The sequence below is a fragment of the Leuresthes tenuis genome, unplaced genomic scaffold (assembly GCF_036924035.1).
Source record: "Leuresthes tenuis unplaced genomic scaffold, fLeuTen1.0.hap1 SCAF_19, whole genome shotgun sequence".
In the NCBI taxonomy this organism is placed as follows: domain Eukaryota; kingdom Metazoa; phylum Chordata; class Actinopteri; order Atheriniformes; family Atherinopsidae; genus Leuresthes; species Leuresthes tenuis.
In genome coordinates, this window is record NW_027325373.1 from 12,356,285 (window position 1) to 12,374,600 (window position 18,316).

General features: G+C 40.0%; 1 protein-coding gene across 1 annotated transcript; it reads right to left on the bottom strand.

Moving 5' to 3' along the window:
• Positions 1-69: 69 nt before the first annotated feature.
• rab14l (RAB14, member RAS oncogene family, like) lies at positions 70-11,674 on the bottom strand. Its single transcript, XM_072371468.1, has 8 exons — positions 11,560-11,674; positions 6,561-6,619; positions 5,573-5,626; positions 4,758-4,935; positions 4,000-4,066; positions 2,771-2,858; positions 2,581-2,611; positions 70-2,462 (listed from the first exon to the last, which is right to left on the bottom strand). Exons 2-8 carry the CDS (start codon positions 6,610-6,612, stop codon positions 2,285-2,287), a joined length of 648 nt encoding a protein of 215 aa, XP_072227569.1. The 5' UTR covers positions 6,613-6,619; positions 11,560-11,674; the 3' UTR covers positions 70-2,284.
• Positions 11,675-18,316: the final 6,642 nt, after the last annotated feature.

Sequence of the window (18,316 nt, forward strand, 5' to 3'; positions counted from 1 at the left end):
TTTTAGTCCCAGACTATTTATTAAAGCCAGTTTCTTTTACAGCAATCATTATAGACAAAGACACAGAAAACAGGTTATGTATAATTTATTTTTTTCTATCTAGATTATTTTGTCATTAAAATCAAAATGTCAACATTTTAAAATCATATACACGCAAGAACGCATTTAAATGTTAGCACGGCTCCTTAAAAATTTATACATATGTACGTTTTTTGTTGGGTTTTTTTTGTACTTGTGGACAGACAAAAGCAGGAAGTGGTCACTCAAAACTGCAGAGAAATGGGACACGGGAGGGGGAAAAAAAAAGAAGCCCCAGCCCATCCACCCACTCACCCACCCACTTTCCACAATAACAAACCAATCCCCACTCCCCAAAAATTAAGACAGCGATGCAGGCCCATCCCATAAAGGGGCCATGATGGGGTGGGGAAAAGAAAACAGAATATCAACACAAACATGCCCCGTTCTCCACTCTATACAGAAATAAGAGGTCTACTGACATAAATACTTCTTTGCACATCTTCTCAATCCACTTCCACTCCCCCTCGATAACCAATCGGCAAGTTCAGTAGTGTGCGAATGGGGTGGCTTGTCTAAGTGTCTGTCCTTTACATACATTTATTAATAGAAACTATGTTACAGAATTTCCCAAGCATGAATTACAGGCAACCCACTAGCACATCGACTGTACAGGTCTTGGCAGAGCTACCAAATAAATTTCTAAATCCAACGTACAGTAGCAAGGTCACCACCAGCAGTTTAGAAGCAATATATACAGCTGTCCAATCGGGGAATTGCTATGTTACAGAGGAATCGTACTTGAAGGAAATAAAAACATAACTTCATATTTCAGGGAGAAGGGGGGGGGCGCTTCTTGGCGTGTTATGAGGCTGCGCAGCATCTGCCCAACTGAACCGGAACATCAGCTCCTCAGTGCAGCTTCATTAAGATACAGGAGTGTGACAAAGATTTGTTTTTACACCTAAATAATCAGGATGTGGGTTCAGAGCCATGCAGCTGATGTTGGAAAGTTAAAGAATTAGCCTTAATGAAAAGCGTCGATCAAATCAGGGTAAACTGAAGCGCAAGTGCAGCAAAACAAAGACTTAAGAGTGATAATTATAATAAGGCAACAAACAATGACAAAGAAATGCTGGTAAAGACAGCCTGTTTGATATGATGATGATGATGGGGAGAGCTCCGGGTTATGAGGAGAGGGAGAGCTGGTGCAAAAGGAGACGGATGTACATTAATCTTTTTGTCAAGAACAGAAAAGATTTTTTTCTTTTTCTTAAAGTGACTTCTTAAATAAAAGTCAAACGAACCGTCCATCCAACTTCCCAACACAGACAAGCTGGAAAACACCCAACACTCCGTAACTCTGGGAGTTACCCAGAAGGAATTTACAGCTGATCTCTAACATTTAGGGTGGTGATTTCTTGTTTCCTCTCTTCTCCTGCCATATCTCTCCTGAGTAAATCAGATCCTGGCAAAGGAATTGACTTTGTGCCATGCAGCAAAAAACTAGAATTAAAAGCCACCGGCAGTGTTGAATCCTGCAGAAAAAGCCCACTCAGCTACACAGTCCTGGACACGACCTGTGTGAGAATCTACCTGTGGCTGCTTAACACGCTACTTCACTGATCTCTGCCCCCACGCATTAAACGGGAAAGCTCATCTGCATGTTTCGATAAAATGATGGAACTGTAAACCATGCGAGAGGAGTTCGAGACTAATTTAGATTTGGCTTAAACACAACTGATCAACGGTGGGTGAAGCTTAATGCAGTGTTTACATTTCATATAGAGCTAAAAACCAAACATAAAAAAAAAAAAACAGTCTTGCTTTGTTATTATCGTATGAACATTACATCTATTTAAAGTGTCAGTGAAGAGTGTAACGTGTGGTGGCATCTACAATACTACTGATGGGGGGTGGTGGGGGGGGGGGGTGCTGGACTGAATGGTGCAGGAGGACTCGGGAGAGTGAAAGAGGAGAGTTATGGGACAAAGATACACTGATATTTTTAAGAGGAGTGAGATGGCAACAAAAGGAGACAGACAAGATGAGGAGAAGGGAGGTGATGTAGTCCACACAGCGTAGCTCAGTCTGGCCCAAGTCGATATTCGCCCTCTGTTCCTTTCCTCCGAAGCCCTGCTCTCAAGCAGCTCCTGGTGCAGTGAAGGATGAACGTACGGAGGTGCTGGAATGGATGGAGGGAGTTGGTTGAGGGAAAACAGACAGACAGAGCAGAAGGGAGGGCACTGGGGCTTTTGCTTGGTCATTAGCAGCCGCAGCCTTCCCTCTGGGGCTGTGGTTCGCTGGTTAGCCGACCGCCCTGAGGGGCCGAGGGCTTATGCTGGACCCCGGACTCTGCAGCGTTCAGATCCAGGCTGCCATCTTGGATGTTCTGATAGATTTTCTTCGCAGCTTCCAGGAAGGCATCTTCAACATTTTCACCTCTACATACAGAGAAATGACCCAAATGCAAGAAAGAAGACAAATTAAACTTCCATAATGCTGGAGAAGAAATAGCTCATGTTGGGTAGTTACCAAAAGATGAAGGGTGCACAAACTTACGTTTTTGCACTGGCTTCCAGAAACAACAAACCTGTTGGACAGAAAACAGACAATGATTGAGTCACTAAAATATTGTTCTGCGCTCCCATAACAAGGCCTCAGTCACTTCTTTCAGTTGATACACATCTGCTATTTTCTCTCCCAAACACACTTACTGTGTCAGGACTAGAAACAGAAAAACACGGCTCACCGTTCTCCTCAGCAAACTGCTTCGCCTCCTCATACGTGACATCTCTCTGGGCCTCCAGGTCTGCTTTGTTTCCTATGAGAATTATCACCTAACAACAAAGACAGGAAGTGGAAGAGTGAGACCATCGTCTGGACTCCTTCTGGGAGAAATCTGCTTTATCCATGAAATAATAAAGCAGAGGGCAACAATACTGCTGCAGCACATGCACTGCTGAGTTTCCAATTGAGAGACTGGCAATAAGACGAATGTCATTAGACCTGTAATGTACTGATATAATGAGCTTCTCTCTGGCAACAGTAACTCTACTGGAACTGCCTGTTCACCATTAAACATTCATGTTTAATCCATTTGTTCTGCATAAGGGAGTAAATAGGAGCAAAGACCCTGATGATGTCATTCATTTCAACCCCATTAAGATCTGATGCAAGACTCAACCTGTGCCCGTGTGCAGATGACGCCTCAGGATGTATTGAGTTCAAATTAAACTAAAATCTTTCCAATAACTTTTTAGTTGTTTCTTTGAAAATGTTGGAACTGTTTTTTTTTTCTGTCTTACAGTCTCTTGCTGTATCACGAGAAAGTTTCATTCGGACATCGATATGGTGGCTGACAGATGTGGCTTGGGGGACAAAAAGAAAAAGCCCACGATTATACAACAGTGCCACCAATTGGCCGGAACGAGATACTTCATCAATAACATCTCTGGAACATATTCAAACAGCACTAGAACTGTGCCATCCCAGGACTCAGATCGCTGTGCTGCTCATTCTCTTCACATCAACAGCATACTCAAAATATCTAATTAAATAAATCTGCTTCAGCCAACCAAATAGTCTATAAATCTGCCATCTTTTTATTCTAAACGACTGGTAATGAGTCGTTATTAGCACTTAATACTGAACACATGACTAAGTGCACTGTAGTGGCTGGAGGCCAATAAACCTTTCTTTTAGTTTAACACAAAGAAAAGTTTGATACGGAAGTGGACTGTTGCACAGGCCCATTTCGCTGCTGATGGAGAGCAGGATGATGTAGAGCTAATCAGATTTACCAAGAGAAATCTATTTAAGAAATGGACAGGCTCACAAGAGAAATGAGAAATTAAGCAGAGGAAGAAACAGCAACGGTGGAAGTCAAAGAAATATGGATAACAAGGGAGAAGAAAAACAGATGTGTGTATAAAACCAGAAAGTTTTAAAGATCCAGAAACTACAGGACTAGATACTCACGGTATTGGGGTTGGTGAGGTTCCTGGCATCAGTCAGCCAGCTGCTAAGGTGGTTGTAAGTGCTTCTCCTGCATGACATCAACAAGGGGACAGATTACTATGAAAACAAGCCTGGGTGTCATAAGCCGTTACTGAAGAAAGATCACACTGCTGCAACATGACGACTTCACAACAGGGTCAAGAATTCCAGGGCTCTGGATCACTTAAACTGTCACTGTAAGTTAACTCCAGTGAAATGCATTCATGTATGTTCACAGCCATCAGCGTCTCCTATGCTAGGTCATTTTTGTCATGTTGTGACACCAACTATGTGGAAACAAAGATAACATCTGGCTATGAGGTCCACACCCTTGAACTACAGAATGTGATCGCACCAGCCAGAACAAAAATTATCCTCTTTTTGCTCTCATTTCTGTGTGTGAAACCAGCAGAAAACTATAAAAGAACAATGATAAAAACAACTGATGTCAGTTCTTCAACTCGTTCTCTATCCCTGGGGAGTTCCCTGCAGTTTTGACCCATTCCAGATGTAAAGCTGTCCGTTTGGTGTTCCCCTCTAAAAGATCAGGCAAGAGGACTGGACACAAGCCGTATGAGAAACTGTTGCTCAGGGAGTCTAATAAGCTCAATTATTTTGCTTACCAAATGCCTTTAGCTTTCAACTTCCTTCAGCACGTTTCAGGTTACAATCAGCTATACTGTGAAAGTTTGGTGTCACGTCAAGCCCGAGGGCAACTTTGCATGAGAGGCATCGTTTACCTGGTAATGTCGTAGACCATAAGTGCCCCTGCAGCTCCACGGTAGTAGGAGCGGGTGACAGCCCTGAAGCGCTCCTGTCCTGCTGTGTCCCAAATCTGCAGCTTGATCTTCTGCCCACTAACTTCGATTATCCTCGTACCAAACTCCACGCCGATTGTATGAGGGCAGTCTGCCATGACTGTAGGGCGGAAGTGAGGCTGAGGTTAATTTCATTTCATTCTTCGTGTTTATTAATTCTACCGTTGCTGTTCCACTGTATTTTCAGGGATATTTTCCAGTCGCTCTTCATACAACAGCAAGATAAATTCTAAACTTAAAAACATGTATATACATTTAAATGTGAACAAGTCTCTCATTTCTGCTGTGAAGAAGCAGCAGCTGCAGCAGAAATTAATTACAACCTTTAGAACCACAGAGCTCTCTTAAATTAAAGGTATAAACAAGCAGAAAGTATCTAATTTCTTTTCAACCGACACTGAAAACCTTTTCTAAATCATCTCGGTGTGTGTGTGTGGATATGGGCAGGATGTGATCATAGACAAGTGAATGAGAAACACAGCATCTGGCTTGTTAATAGTAGCACATAACCGAGCTGAATGGTAATGGGAGGCTGCAGCTGCCTCATACACAGAAGAGACTCTCACTGTTGAGCTCACACTCATCTTCTATCCTACCAACTTCCGCTGGCAAATTAAGAAATCTAAAGCGATTTAAGCACTCCGCTGGAACCTGGCAACCTTGCCTGCACTGAGGCACAAGTACAAACGAAAAGGAGGGGGGGAAAAATGTAAAAACTGAATCAGGGCAGCACTTACATTTCTTTTCTGTGAACTGGTGAAGCAAACATGACTTCCCTACCCCCATGTCCCCTGTGAAGAGAGACGGAGAGAAACTCAGGTCAACCAAGGAAACAACAGAGGAACAACAATTCTCTATTCAAGCCTGCAGTGTTGTCCCCATACATGATGTAGCAGTTCGTCTGCGACAGCAAGCAACAACACTTAAAATTTAATGTGGACCTATGAGCGAGAGACAGAACACAGCAGAGAGACAACGTGTCTCGATTTTCAAAGGTTTATAGTTTTGTCACGAACGTAAAAGGAAATCCACATTGTGTTGTACATCAAAACCTGCTAGAGTTCGTGGTGTATTACAGTGCACCTCGTCAGCCTAGAAAGCCATTTTTAAATGGCCACAAGTGTTAAAAACAATGCACTCTTTCACATTATCTTTCAATGAAATACATGTGTCATTTCTGCCTTTTTCCTTCACTCAAATCTTATCAAAGACGTGTTTAAAGTTAAAACTTGTACTTTTGCACTATGCAAATGACATTTTTTAAACCACAGAACATAAAGCAGAAACAGTAAATACTTTCAAACTATCTCATGAACATTTTCAGCGAACCCTTCCTTTCAGATCCTAGCTTTGAAGCTGTCGTGTCTTAAGTTTGACAGAAGTGAGAACAACCCCAAGCGCAGCGTTTTGACTGTTAATATGGAAACAAGTAAAAGCAGCCATGTGTATACTTAGAGGCCTTAAAGTAGTTAAAAGGCTGGGGATATTCCATGAGGAAGAATGTCAGACAAATGCTGTTTAGCCAAAAACATCTACAAAAAATGCGACACTTTAATAATGTTGCAATTCAAAAACACCGACAAGCTGGATCCATTCCAAAGTTCTTTGGACCTAGAACAGGAGCGGGGATGGTGTAAAAAATCTTTAAAGTGCTCCTAAAATAGCTCATCAGGATGGTCAGAGAGAAAGGCTCCACACCGGTGGTCAGTGGCACTCCTCACTTACCAATAATGATGTATTTGAAAATGTAGGAGTAGTTATATGGTGCAGTGGCCATCTTGGCTCTGAAAGACAAAAAAAAAAAAGAAAAAAGAAGAGACAGTTTAGTCATTGGAATTTTTAGTCAAAAATTATAATGCCTCAATGATCTTGCAGTCATGATGTCAGGGCCCTGCAGCACTCACAAACAGAGGATATTCATTCTGCTCTTAGTCTTTCTGGATATTAGTAGGAGTATTTCTTCAAGTTCATGTGACTAAAATGCCTATGTGGTGAATAAGAAAACAGAAGACCTTCACATATGCTACAATTGAAACATGCATCGGGTCGACTGTCAGTACAGCTGATCAACTAAACACCAGAAATCAGAACAGAGGGGCCTCAAACTCTTTACTAAGTACTAGATTTTTGCCATTTTCTTACTATAAAGCCTAATACTTTAAGACTTCACTTAATCATTACAAAGAATAACAGCCATTTACTGGAGATCAAAACTGGAACATAAATTAAACTAGGTGCGGTTCACCACTGGCATCTATTCAGTCCACCAATGAGTAAACCATGACTACATCACTGAAACCAGAGATTAAAGTGAGATAAACTTAACTTTCAATGTCACATAAACAACTTTACTCCATTTAACACCAAAAAGTAAAAACCCTTCACATAGTACAGACTCAGAGGTGATGGAATACCAAACTGTGAAGGTTGCTACTAAAACCCAATGTCCGTTATTTCACAACATCTCAGTCCCACAGGAGATTTGTTTCCATCCCCTTTCCTCATTAGAGCCTCGCATGGACTAAATTCAACTGCTGAATCTCCTCTGTGGTAGTCTGATTGCAACATCCTCAATTCAGAGGAACTCAAAGAATCACTGGCACAAAATCTTAGCTAAGCAAGACAAGTAAGGTGATTTTTTTTTTTTTTTTTTAACGTAAGGCTGAAAAATCCTATTCAGTGCACAGTAAACAAAAATCATAAAGAGGGATCCCTTGACCTCCCCAGAACAGCAGAGTAACAGCAATATAACAAATTTTGCCAACACTAGAAGTGCACAAGAATACCGACAGCATTAGAGGTGTTAGAGCTAAAAATAGTCCTGACACCCATCTGAAATTCCGCGATGCTTTATTGTTCACAGTCAAGTCGACGCACACTGACAACACGTGAAGGGAAAGGGTTTACCGTATATCGTCATCATCACTCCCCGTTAACTAAAGCATCCACACAAAACACAAGGTTTGAGCAGCGACAGGGAGTCGCTTGTTTTAAATGTGCTCATAAATAACTCATCCAGTCATGTTCGACATCAGGTGAGAGGCCTTATAAAACAGACTTTTGTTCCTTGGATTTTCAAGGCCCATCAAGATTGTTGGAAGCAAGACTAACACCATTAACAGGGTCTATCTGAAGCCTATGATTTACCCCTAACATTATTCACTAATTTAACTTCAATAAACTTAACAACATTGTATGTTTAGCAATACATTTCAGGTGTTGAGAGGGTATCGTGATTTTAAAGTTACTGATTAAATCATGTCCATAATTCTAAAATATACAAAGGAAATAAAAACATTTCTTTGTGGGCTGTTTGTTCTCCTCTGCCTTTAACGTGAGAGCATTGTCAGAACTAGCTTACCTGCTATAAACAGCAGATCTTCTGACAACCCTGCTACTAAAAAAATTAAATACTTAAAACGAAATGAAAAGCAGAATCTTTCAGCAGCCTGTAGCTTTCTTGGTCAATTTCAACAGTTATTAGCTTTAAACCGGAGCTTTTCTTTGTTCAAAAACTGAGTGAAAGCTGTGCTGCTGTCGAAACAGCGCCTTAAAAGTGTAATCACCGCGCTCCACCGGAATCCAGGGCTAGCATTACACTCATACTTTACGCCTGCAGTTCAGTGACCATGTCTGACTGGCTCAATGAACGCTGACAATCACTAAAAAATGTGGATGGGCAGTGATAAGAAAAGCTAAAGAGAGAAAAAAAGAAAGTGCAAGGACGTAACGTAAAAACAAATCGAATAAATGGGCTGTACTTGAAGCTGTAAAATAAAAACTGAGCAACAATGATTTGTTATGGCCCTTACAGATGGAACGTAATTTGGGCTGTTTCTGTCGGTGTGTTCTGATAAAACTAATGAATGTGAAGCTATGTACTACTGTATTTACTACTACTTCTACTGTATGTTTGCTGGTGACTAAAAAGACTTAAGACGCCAACATCTATCGACAAACCCCTGCAACTCTACCAGGGACTTGGTAACTAAGGAAAACAAAGTATCTGGACCTAAGAGCAGCCTGTATTAACTTCTGACGTCATCAGTTATCCGGGTAACTTACTAATTACAACTTAGTTGTTAACTTAGATGTCTCAATAATGACTTGAGACTACAAGCTTGTTTTTTTCCTTATCAGTTCATTCGTTAATTCCATTATGTCAGTCCACTTAGCCTGACAGGAGTAAAGGAAGTGCATGTAATTACAGTGAGGGTGTCCCCAGTTTACTGCTCTTAAGATATAACAGACCGTGAACAAGTCATACACTTATGACATCCTTTAAACGAGTAACACACCATGGCCTTTTTCTCGACTGCCTCTTGTCACATGACTCCCGTGTGGCCACTAGGGCGATAGGCAACTTAATCTATAGGATTAGATGTAAAGTAAAACTAACAGGGAAAATAATCATCAAGAAGTAGGCAGGTTAAGGCTGTGTGACCAGATTGCAGACGCAGCACTTCTCATTATTCCCCAGCACATTGATCCTCTCTAGAGAATCAGCGACAGTGCATTTCCTCCTCTTAATGGCCATTTCTCATTGAAGTAAGAAAAGTATAACCAGGCGAGTAACATGCATTATCAGGAGACCAGTACACGTACATATTGGGCTTTCAACTTCTGTTACATAATTTCCTGGCCAAGTGCATTTTGTGAGGTCATTAGTCATTTCAATTCACCTGTAGCACAAACAGCTGAATTAAGCTATAAGAAATCTAATTTTTCCACTCTATTTCTGTGTAATTTTCCTGACATTTAGGGCTTGACTGTGGCTTTTTTAGTGGCATAATCTTCTTGTACCCAATGTTCTGAATGGGGATTTAACTCTACCAACTATTACAACAAAGACACTTATCTTTTAATATGTGAGTGACCAAAGTACTATAAGTTTCTATTGACAATTTCACAAGCGATTTAGCTGACAAACCCACTATTTGCCGACAGCAGGCAGGGTGCACATATTGGCTTTTAGTGAACTCAAAATATGAGGCACTACATTTGTTGGATTTGCAGGAAAATAAAGTATCGCTGAATGATGCCAAGTTGAACAAATTCATAATAGATTAACATTCAAGTAAATATAAAGTCGGATCCAAATTCCTAAAAGTTTGAAAAGCCAGCCATGGTTAGGTTTTCACCCATATCCAAACCTGCCCTGTCTGTTTTTGTTGCCAAACCTCAAAGGTCACAAAAAATAAATGTACTTTCTAAATAAAAGTGCTCCAATTTTCAAGAAAAATGAATGACCCTTATATAAACCAGCAATAAAAATCTAAATGCAACTGCCTGCCAACCATCAACTGAAACTTTAGGATCGTGACAACACTATTTTTGGAAAATCTAAAACCTAAGCACTCAGGAAATCATGACACATACAGTTCGCTTCATGTCTACATGACGTTCAGACCCACTATTCAAGTCATGTGACTCCCTACAAGCTGGAAAGAACATTATGAGAGATCATCACTTTTATTTTGAAGCATGTACTCTACAATGCACTCATATTAAAAGTCTCAAACTATAAAATGATGACGTGTTTAAAATTAAGGATTAAAAAGCACAATAAATAACGTGTTGGGTGCAGTTAGGAAAAGCTTGTTTATACAGAGAGCATTGGCACCATAAACAAATGATGCAAGACTCCAGGGTTAAATAAAAAAAGTCAGGTATACTCAATTTAGCAAACCTGGGGCATCGAGGATGCACTTTTTCATCATGTTCTGCAATTGATCTATTATCACAATTTAATTTATTTGTACAAGCAAGCTCGAAGACGAGGCTAACACACCGTTAGCATTAGATCTTTAATGCAACGCTGCTCTAGAGAGGACCATGGTATAATCGTTACTTCCTTATAAGAGATCAGATTTAAAACGGACTGCCAAATCAACAACAAACAGAACAGGGGTGTCTGTTGTAAACGCTTTAATTTGACACCTTAAAGTCTTCCTTGGTCCCTACAGACGGCAGGTAGCTAACTGTTAGCTTAATAACCGGCATAATGACTGCACCGGTTTGACTCATTTACTGCAATTAATGGGAACTCAAAGATAAATCAAATTTGTCGGGCGGAAGGGGAAATAAAGAGTGACACCGACTTGGTTAACAAGCTAGATGGTCGAATCTGATCAAATTCTCCGCCCCATATTAGCTATTTTGACAGCTAAGTTTGCATTAGCTACCGCTAGTTACCTGCTTGCTGACATACAACAAACCCTATCTATCTATATATATATATATACACATCACAATCTATATGTCAATTGCCTCTATTTGGCCACATCAAGTCGATTCAATTACATCTATTGGTATAACTGGACTCAAAAACAAACTTGGCCTCAGCCTTATTTCATAAAAGCCACAATACACCAAACTAAAGACAGCTAGCGACTGCATTAGCAAGCTACTTTGTCAGATAATGGTAGACACGTTGCTAATTCATCTTCACAGCCTAAGCCAATCTGATTACTGGTTGTCTACAATGTTACCTTTTATTCGTTAAATACATAATAACTTATATTAATGAAGCTAAGCGACAAACATGGACCTAGCATTTTATTAGTTAGCTCCGTTAGCTTTTCACTTAGCTTTCTCCTGGTATACACAGTTTAAGCTTAGCAGTGTTTTCAGTTCCTTAATATAAATGTTGGTGTCTGAAAGTTAATTAGGCACGGTACGTGTTTAATGATGCATTCAAGTATTTCCAATTGTCTGTCCTTACCAGGAATAAAATCTTTAGAGCTTTGAGTTCTGGAGGAGCACAGAGGAGGTATGCAGGTTATCCTGGCTCAAGTATGATCTGTCTAACCAAGATGGCTGCTCACGGCACAGGGTTTCCTCCGCTCCATACAATGGGCTTCTGGGACAAAGAGCCTCGTATGCAGCGACTTGCAGTTTGTGCGCTAACAACATGCACTGTTTCACGGAAAGCAACAACCTTCACAGGTATATAGAGTAGCAGGGTTGGGTAATAACTGATTTCATGTAATCAGGTTTATGTAATTAGATTACAAGATAAATAACAGTGATTTTTAGTAATGAATTTGTAATCGGATTATCAACCCAAATTACATTTGTAAAAATGTGCAATTTGTAGTGTAAATACTTACAAACCTACTTACGCTTTAATATTTTTATAGTATGGAAAAAGAAAAAAGAGAAAGCAGCACACATTTGGATATTAATCCATGCATATTTTTGTAAATGTAATTTAGCTGAACCAGTTCTATGAAACACTGGCTATGATCATTTTAGGGTGGAACATTTTCAGTGTTTGATTTAAAAGTTATCTTCAACAATTTATATTAGATTAACTTAAATCTATTAAATTATGTTATTGATGGCAACAATTTTCATGTCATTTGTATGCAGTAACCAACAACATTTCAAAGTAATATGACAAAATTCTGGATTATGCATGCTTACTGTACAACACTTTATTCTAACAAAGTGCCATACCTGATCATGAAATCATTACTTTGGCATGTGGTGGAAAATACATACTTAGTAATTTCTTGCATTCATACGTATGTCTTATTCTGTAAAACTCTGATTCACTCTGATTGTTCAATTTTACTCCCCTCAGATTGGAACTCTGTATTTAGCTCATCTTGCTGTCTGGCCTCAGCTGTTTTTGTTTTGCTTGTATACTGTTGGAAACCATCATAACCATGATGGAAACTTGGACTATGTCTCAGGACAGTATAGAAAGTGATTTCTCTATCTTTCTTTAGTTTTCTCTCACTTTTAGGCCCTGGTGGTGTTGGGATACTAACACTTTGCCTGAATTTAAACGGAAATGACAAGTGTTAGGAGTTTCCAGTCTCACTTTATTAATTTCCTCTAATAATTTCCACAAGTTGGTGAACTCCTTGTGAAGGATACAAGGATTTAATGTTCTACTCCTGCTTCAACTGATTTTATGTATCTATTATTTTTTACCATGTGGCTTTTACCCTGAGATATCACTGTATCCAACTGTCTGACCTGAAAATTGTTGTATCAAAGCAACAGAGGCAATTGAGTGAGACCAAGCTTAACCTAACCAAGGACAACTGACGAAGTGCCCAACAATATCTAGATTTCTTGCACAGTATCAGTGTTCCAAAAAGAATAGTTACCTTTCTTTCTTACCACAGCAATAATAGGAAGTAAGCATACAGCATTTGACATTATGTTTGTCCAAAATTTTGCTAGTTTCTCTTTATTTACAGTTTTGAGACAATGTTCTGGATTTTTCTATATTATGTTTCTATATTTATATTATCTTAGATTGTTTATCAATATTCTGAGCAGCAACGTCCCTTTTAATGGACTAATTTGAGTTTTTGCTGCATGCATTGTGGCTGCCTAACGCAATCCTATGCAAAAATAAGCCTTTTGTTAACCTGGCCAAGAGGTGTCAAGAGGCGGAGTCAACTTCTCTGGGTGCTGAGTCATCTGGATTGGGCCATCATTCAGTGGAAATGTGTATTATGGTTAAAGAAATCAGTATTCTTGGCTTCCATGAATCCCAGCTGGGGCCTTTCTGTGTGGAGTTTGCATGTTCTCCCTGTGTATGTGTGTGTGCTCTCCAGGTACTCCGGCTTTCTCCCATCATCCAAAAACATGCATGACAGGTTAATTGGTGTCTCTAAATTGACCCTAGGAGTGAGTGTGAGCGTGTATGGTTGTGTATCTAGTTTGTCACTACGTGGCCCTGTGATTGACTGGCGACCTGTCCAGGGTGTACCCTGCCTCTTGTCCAATTACAGCTGAGATAGGCTTCAGTCCCCCCCAGAACACTGAGTTGGATTAAGCGGATATAGAAAATAGATGGATGGATGGAATAAGTATTTCAGATCCATTTTTGGAAGAAATGGATGCCATGAACTGTGGACTAAAGATGAAAAAGACCATCCACATTGTTATCAGCAATAGGTCCAATAGCCAGGGTCTGTGACAGCATGGGATTGTATCAGTGGCCTGGGATACATTACCGTCAATTTCTGTGATGGCAGCATTAATGCAGAAAACATTTACTGCCCTCAGCACGACTTATTTTCCTTGAACATCCGAGAACATTTGGATTCTTCAACTAGAGGAAGAAAAAACAAATTCTGAACACATTTCAAAGGCGTGGCTGAGGAAGGAGAGGGTACAGGTACTGGGCAGGCCTGCCTGCAGTCCTGACTGGTCACAAACAGACAATCTGTGGATAATTTTGAAATTTTTGCAAAAAGCTCATGTGACTAACTTTGAATTGTGGTTTTAGATAAAGATTTTAGATTCTGTGACCATCGTGGTGTATCTTGACATAGCAAAAATAGCAGAAGTCAAGCCCATTTTCTCTTGAAAAATATGAAACATTTTAATACAGTAATTCACAACATTACATGCTTTAATTGAACAATAATTAATGGAAGAATACATGCAGTGCTTTTTCCTAAGCTTGGCCTATACAGCTCCCCAACAGACAAACAAAAATAAACATCTTTTGCTTTGAAAAGTAAATAGCCTGTGACTTTGAAAGAACATAGCACAACCCTATTTAATCTTGGAAAACATAGCAACACAGAAAAGGGGTGTATGTCTTCCCATTAAAGTGGACTTAAGACTTTTGAAACTTGATGTCAGCATTTTTGCTTTGCCTCATACAAAGTGTTTTTTACCGAACTGTCAGTATGAATCCAACACTAGAAGCTACTTTTCAGAAAGTGTATTTGCACAATAAAATAAATGAGTAGTGTAAGAAGCTGCAGAATGCTTTTGCTCACTCATGTTCACAGTGTTATTTGGCCATTGCTGCGATTGTTAGTCCCAGCCAACAATGTGATAAAAACCTATTTCATGGTGCATACCCCCAACACGTTAATTCTGCTGATAACATGAGTAGCTAAAGAAGAGTCCATTGATGTTTTTTTTTGTTTTTTTAACTTCAGATCACAACCACATCCTCAGCAGTAGGACACTGAGCAAAGCACAGATGTAGTGGAGTGTACTAGGATGCCAGAGGGGGGTGCTGTTACAAAGGTCTGAGTCACAGCAGTGGATTCGCACCCCTGGTAGCTCTTGTTGCTGGCAGTGTCTCGACGTCGCACAGCCACTGGTCAGGACGATACCCAGGGCCGCTGGATGGACAGATAAGGGAGACAGTCAGTCAGTCAGACAGATAAGAGTGATGAGCTGGTGTTTGGCTCAGCAGGAAAAAAAGCATAACTAAGCACCAAATGCTGCAAGTGGATAATGAGGAAGACGTTTAGAGATCTTGAGAACACACAGTGAAACCAGTCCTTTGACAAATAGAGCATTTTGTGCTCTTAAACAGGGGAAAGAAAAACTTTACAACGTTAGCAATTCTCTACAGCATGACATATAGGCTTCTAATATCTTTATATCACTGGAAAAATAATGACCAAAAATGTACAAACAAGAATACTTTAGCTTTAAGACATGTCATATCCAAACCCTCACGGCCCCACAACAGAGACTCTTGCTTGTCATCTAAACCTTTTGGTTTGGAATGCACCTTCACTGTTTATTAAGTGACACTGTTACTGTTTATTAAGCAGTTCATTTATGCATAATTTGATACATCATCCTAGTACAGCCATTCTAGATCTTCTATTTTTCCTCAATGATAAGATATTGATTGCCATCTTGATTAGCACCCAACAACATCTCTTACATCTATAACCCCTTAAAAGCCAAACAGCATTCTGGCATCCAAAAGCATAGAGCTGGCTGTCATTCATCCAAATCCAATCTGAGCACAGAGTGATCTTGTCTTTTTGATGAGAGCAGCAGCTCAAACATGCAAAGCCTGGCAGCATCGGTCTGCTTTTGAAATCTGTAAACAGGCTGTCATTTGTCCATTTTTTAAGTTGTTATAATAAAAAGAAGATACAGTCGCCTTGCTAGTTATGATGTGAGCATCATAAAAAAAAAAAGTCAAAATGTGTTTTTCTTTTTGCTTTCACATTTTTAAAAAAAATATATATTTTCACATTTTTCCCCATTTGAGGTCTACTTTAGTTATGAGTTAGAGGCACACCAGGCGTATGGAAACATTGTTTTGAAGAGGAGTTGTTATGGGTTAGGGCCAGATGTGATCTGTTTTGGGACAAAGGAAAATTCTAAGTCTCTTATGGGACTTCACCAGCATCTGTTTGATTTGGGTTTGACAGCGTCACGTGAAGATTAACCAACTGACCATCAGATTATTACCAAGACACTGCTGCAAGATTTTGACGAAGAGTTTGCTATACAGCGCGTGACAGGCAGTTCTTGTCTGAGCTTGCTATTTCTCTGAGCAAATGAAAAAAAATGCCTCGTCCGCCGTTTCAACATGAGCACATTCTTGAGATGTCAAGTAAAGAAACAGCTGGCTTGCCCACGCTTCCATGGATATACTCATCTGACCATCATCACCCTGCCTTGGACGTCTGCATTCTCTATTTGACTTAACATCAAACAATTAATGACGTATAATTTACTCAGCAAAGCACACCGAGGTTGCATAAGTATCCTCTGAGCAGAGACAAATTAGATATTCCCGTAAGCCTGACAAAGGACATTTAATTGAAAGTGTGATTAAAAGTGATTACGTCAATGTTGAATAGTATGTCAGAGTGAATTTATCATGATTTTGAAATGTGGTACCTCATAAATATTCCCTACATAACTGTCATCCATAAGTGCATTAGCTTGCTGAGTGAGAGGAGAAAGAGAAGCGCAGATATTGTTCATGGAAGGTTTACTCACTGCTCTCTGTCTTGATGCAGAAACGGTGTTTGAAGCCCTTGTGTGAGTGGGTGCAGGTGATGACCTCTGGGTTGGAGCAGCCCACGTCCACATACCTCTGGCCCTGGATGATGTTGCAGCCATAGCACTGCAGCCCTTGAACTGTAAGCGCAACACAAAAAGGATAAATGAAGCATCAGGGTACAAGTTGAATTGAGCATTTTAGATTCTGGGCTGCATTTGGTCTGTGGAAAAGAAAAAGAAAAATTGCTTGCTTAAGATAAAAATGGTAACATCGAGTCTCAGACTCATCAACATATACACACATACTGTATCTACTGCACTACAGGTCCAGGAAGAGCCGATGATTATCACTGCGAGCTGTAGACACGGTCACTATGGTTATTATTAATTCATTTCAGAATTCAATTTGTTAGTTAGAGGAAAGATCTGAGGTCATTTGAAAAGAGCTGCCTCGTCTATCCAGCCGAATCTACCTCTAACAAAAGACACTTTCAATACAGGACATTTTGAAATAAAGGAGTTTGAGCAGAGGATTACTCTCTATGATGGAAAAATTACCAGAGGAAGACTGATCAAGAACTATTTCAAAGGTGTTTGATCAGAAAAACTGAATAATGCAAAAAAAACTATAGGGGTTCAACAGTGCTACTTTGTGTCTTAGTTTGGGGGATTTGTTTCAATGCTTTTTTTAAAATTTTTGATTCTAAAAAAAGTTCCTAAATCATCCCATTTAGTTTTACTTCTGATATTCAGATCTAATATTCAGAGTATTGTTTTCCATGTGTGATTTTTTTTTGTTTTTTTTGGCTAAGCCGATACCCCAGTTCCACCACCCACCGCTGCCTGTCAACAATACGCCAGCAGTTTCCCGGTGGGTCGATGCCAAGCTCACACAGTTACTAGGTAGGCCAGTGCCTCCTCAGCTACTGCGTCAGCACCAGACCTAGGTTCTCTGAAAGCTCAGCCTGCATTAAGACTGTTCCCCTGTCAGCCTGTGGTTGCCAGCTCCAGGGTTGGTAGATCTGGTTTACTTCATTCCTGTTTTAGTCATAGTTCCAGAGTCAGCCACCACCTTCAGGGTCTGAGCCCGCTGACATCTCTCCATTCTCTCAGTCATGTGTCCTGTTTGACCCCAAGTCTGCCCCTGGTCTTCAGTGACCTCTGATGATCTGAGGACTATAATTTTGCCCTATTTCCTTGAGCCTGATAGGTGTCTCAAAGCTCTGGTTTCTAGCCTTCTTCATGAGCAGCTTTCAGCCTTGAAACCCTGTGTCTGGTTCACCATCAGTTTCTACATTGTACTTCAAATTCACAGCTGCAACTCTCTTGACCACCACTTCAAGTGAAACTTTGGATTTTTGGAGTGTGACCCGTTTGGATCCTCCTCACAGGGATAATCATCAAAACAATTAAATATGGGGTGAGATGTGTGCTTGATTTAAAAGGCTCTGGTCAGATGCCATTTTTTTTAGATTCTGTCAAATACAGGCACCCAAACCTGTATCTGTTCTCTAACTGTTGGTATGGCTGCTGGTAAAGTTGGATTTCGTATAAAATACATTAAAGTATCTAAATGGAACATTCTAAAATTCTTGATTCTGCAGTGTCTTGCACATTGCACAATAATCTTATTCAGTGTATACATCTTAATTTACGCTTGTAATTGTTCATACGTTTAAATCTTAAGAGTAACTAACTATACCTCGAGTTGTAACTAATTCTATCATTCTTTG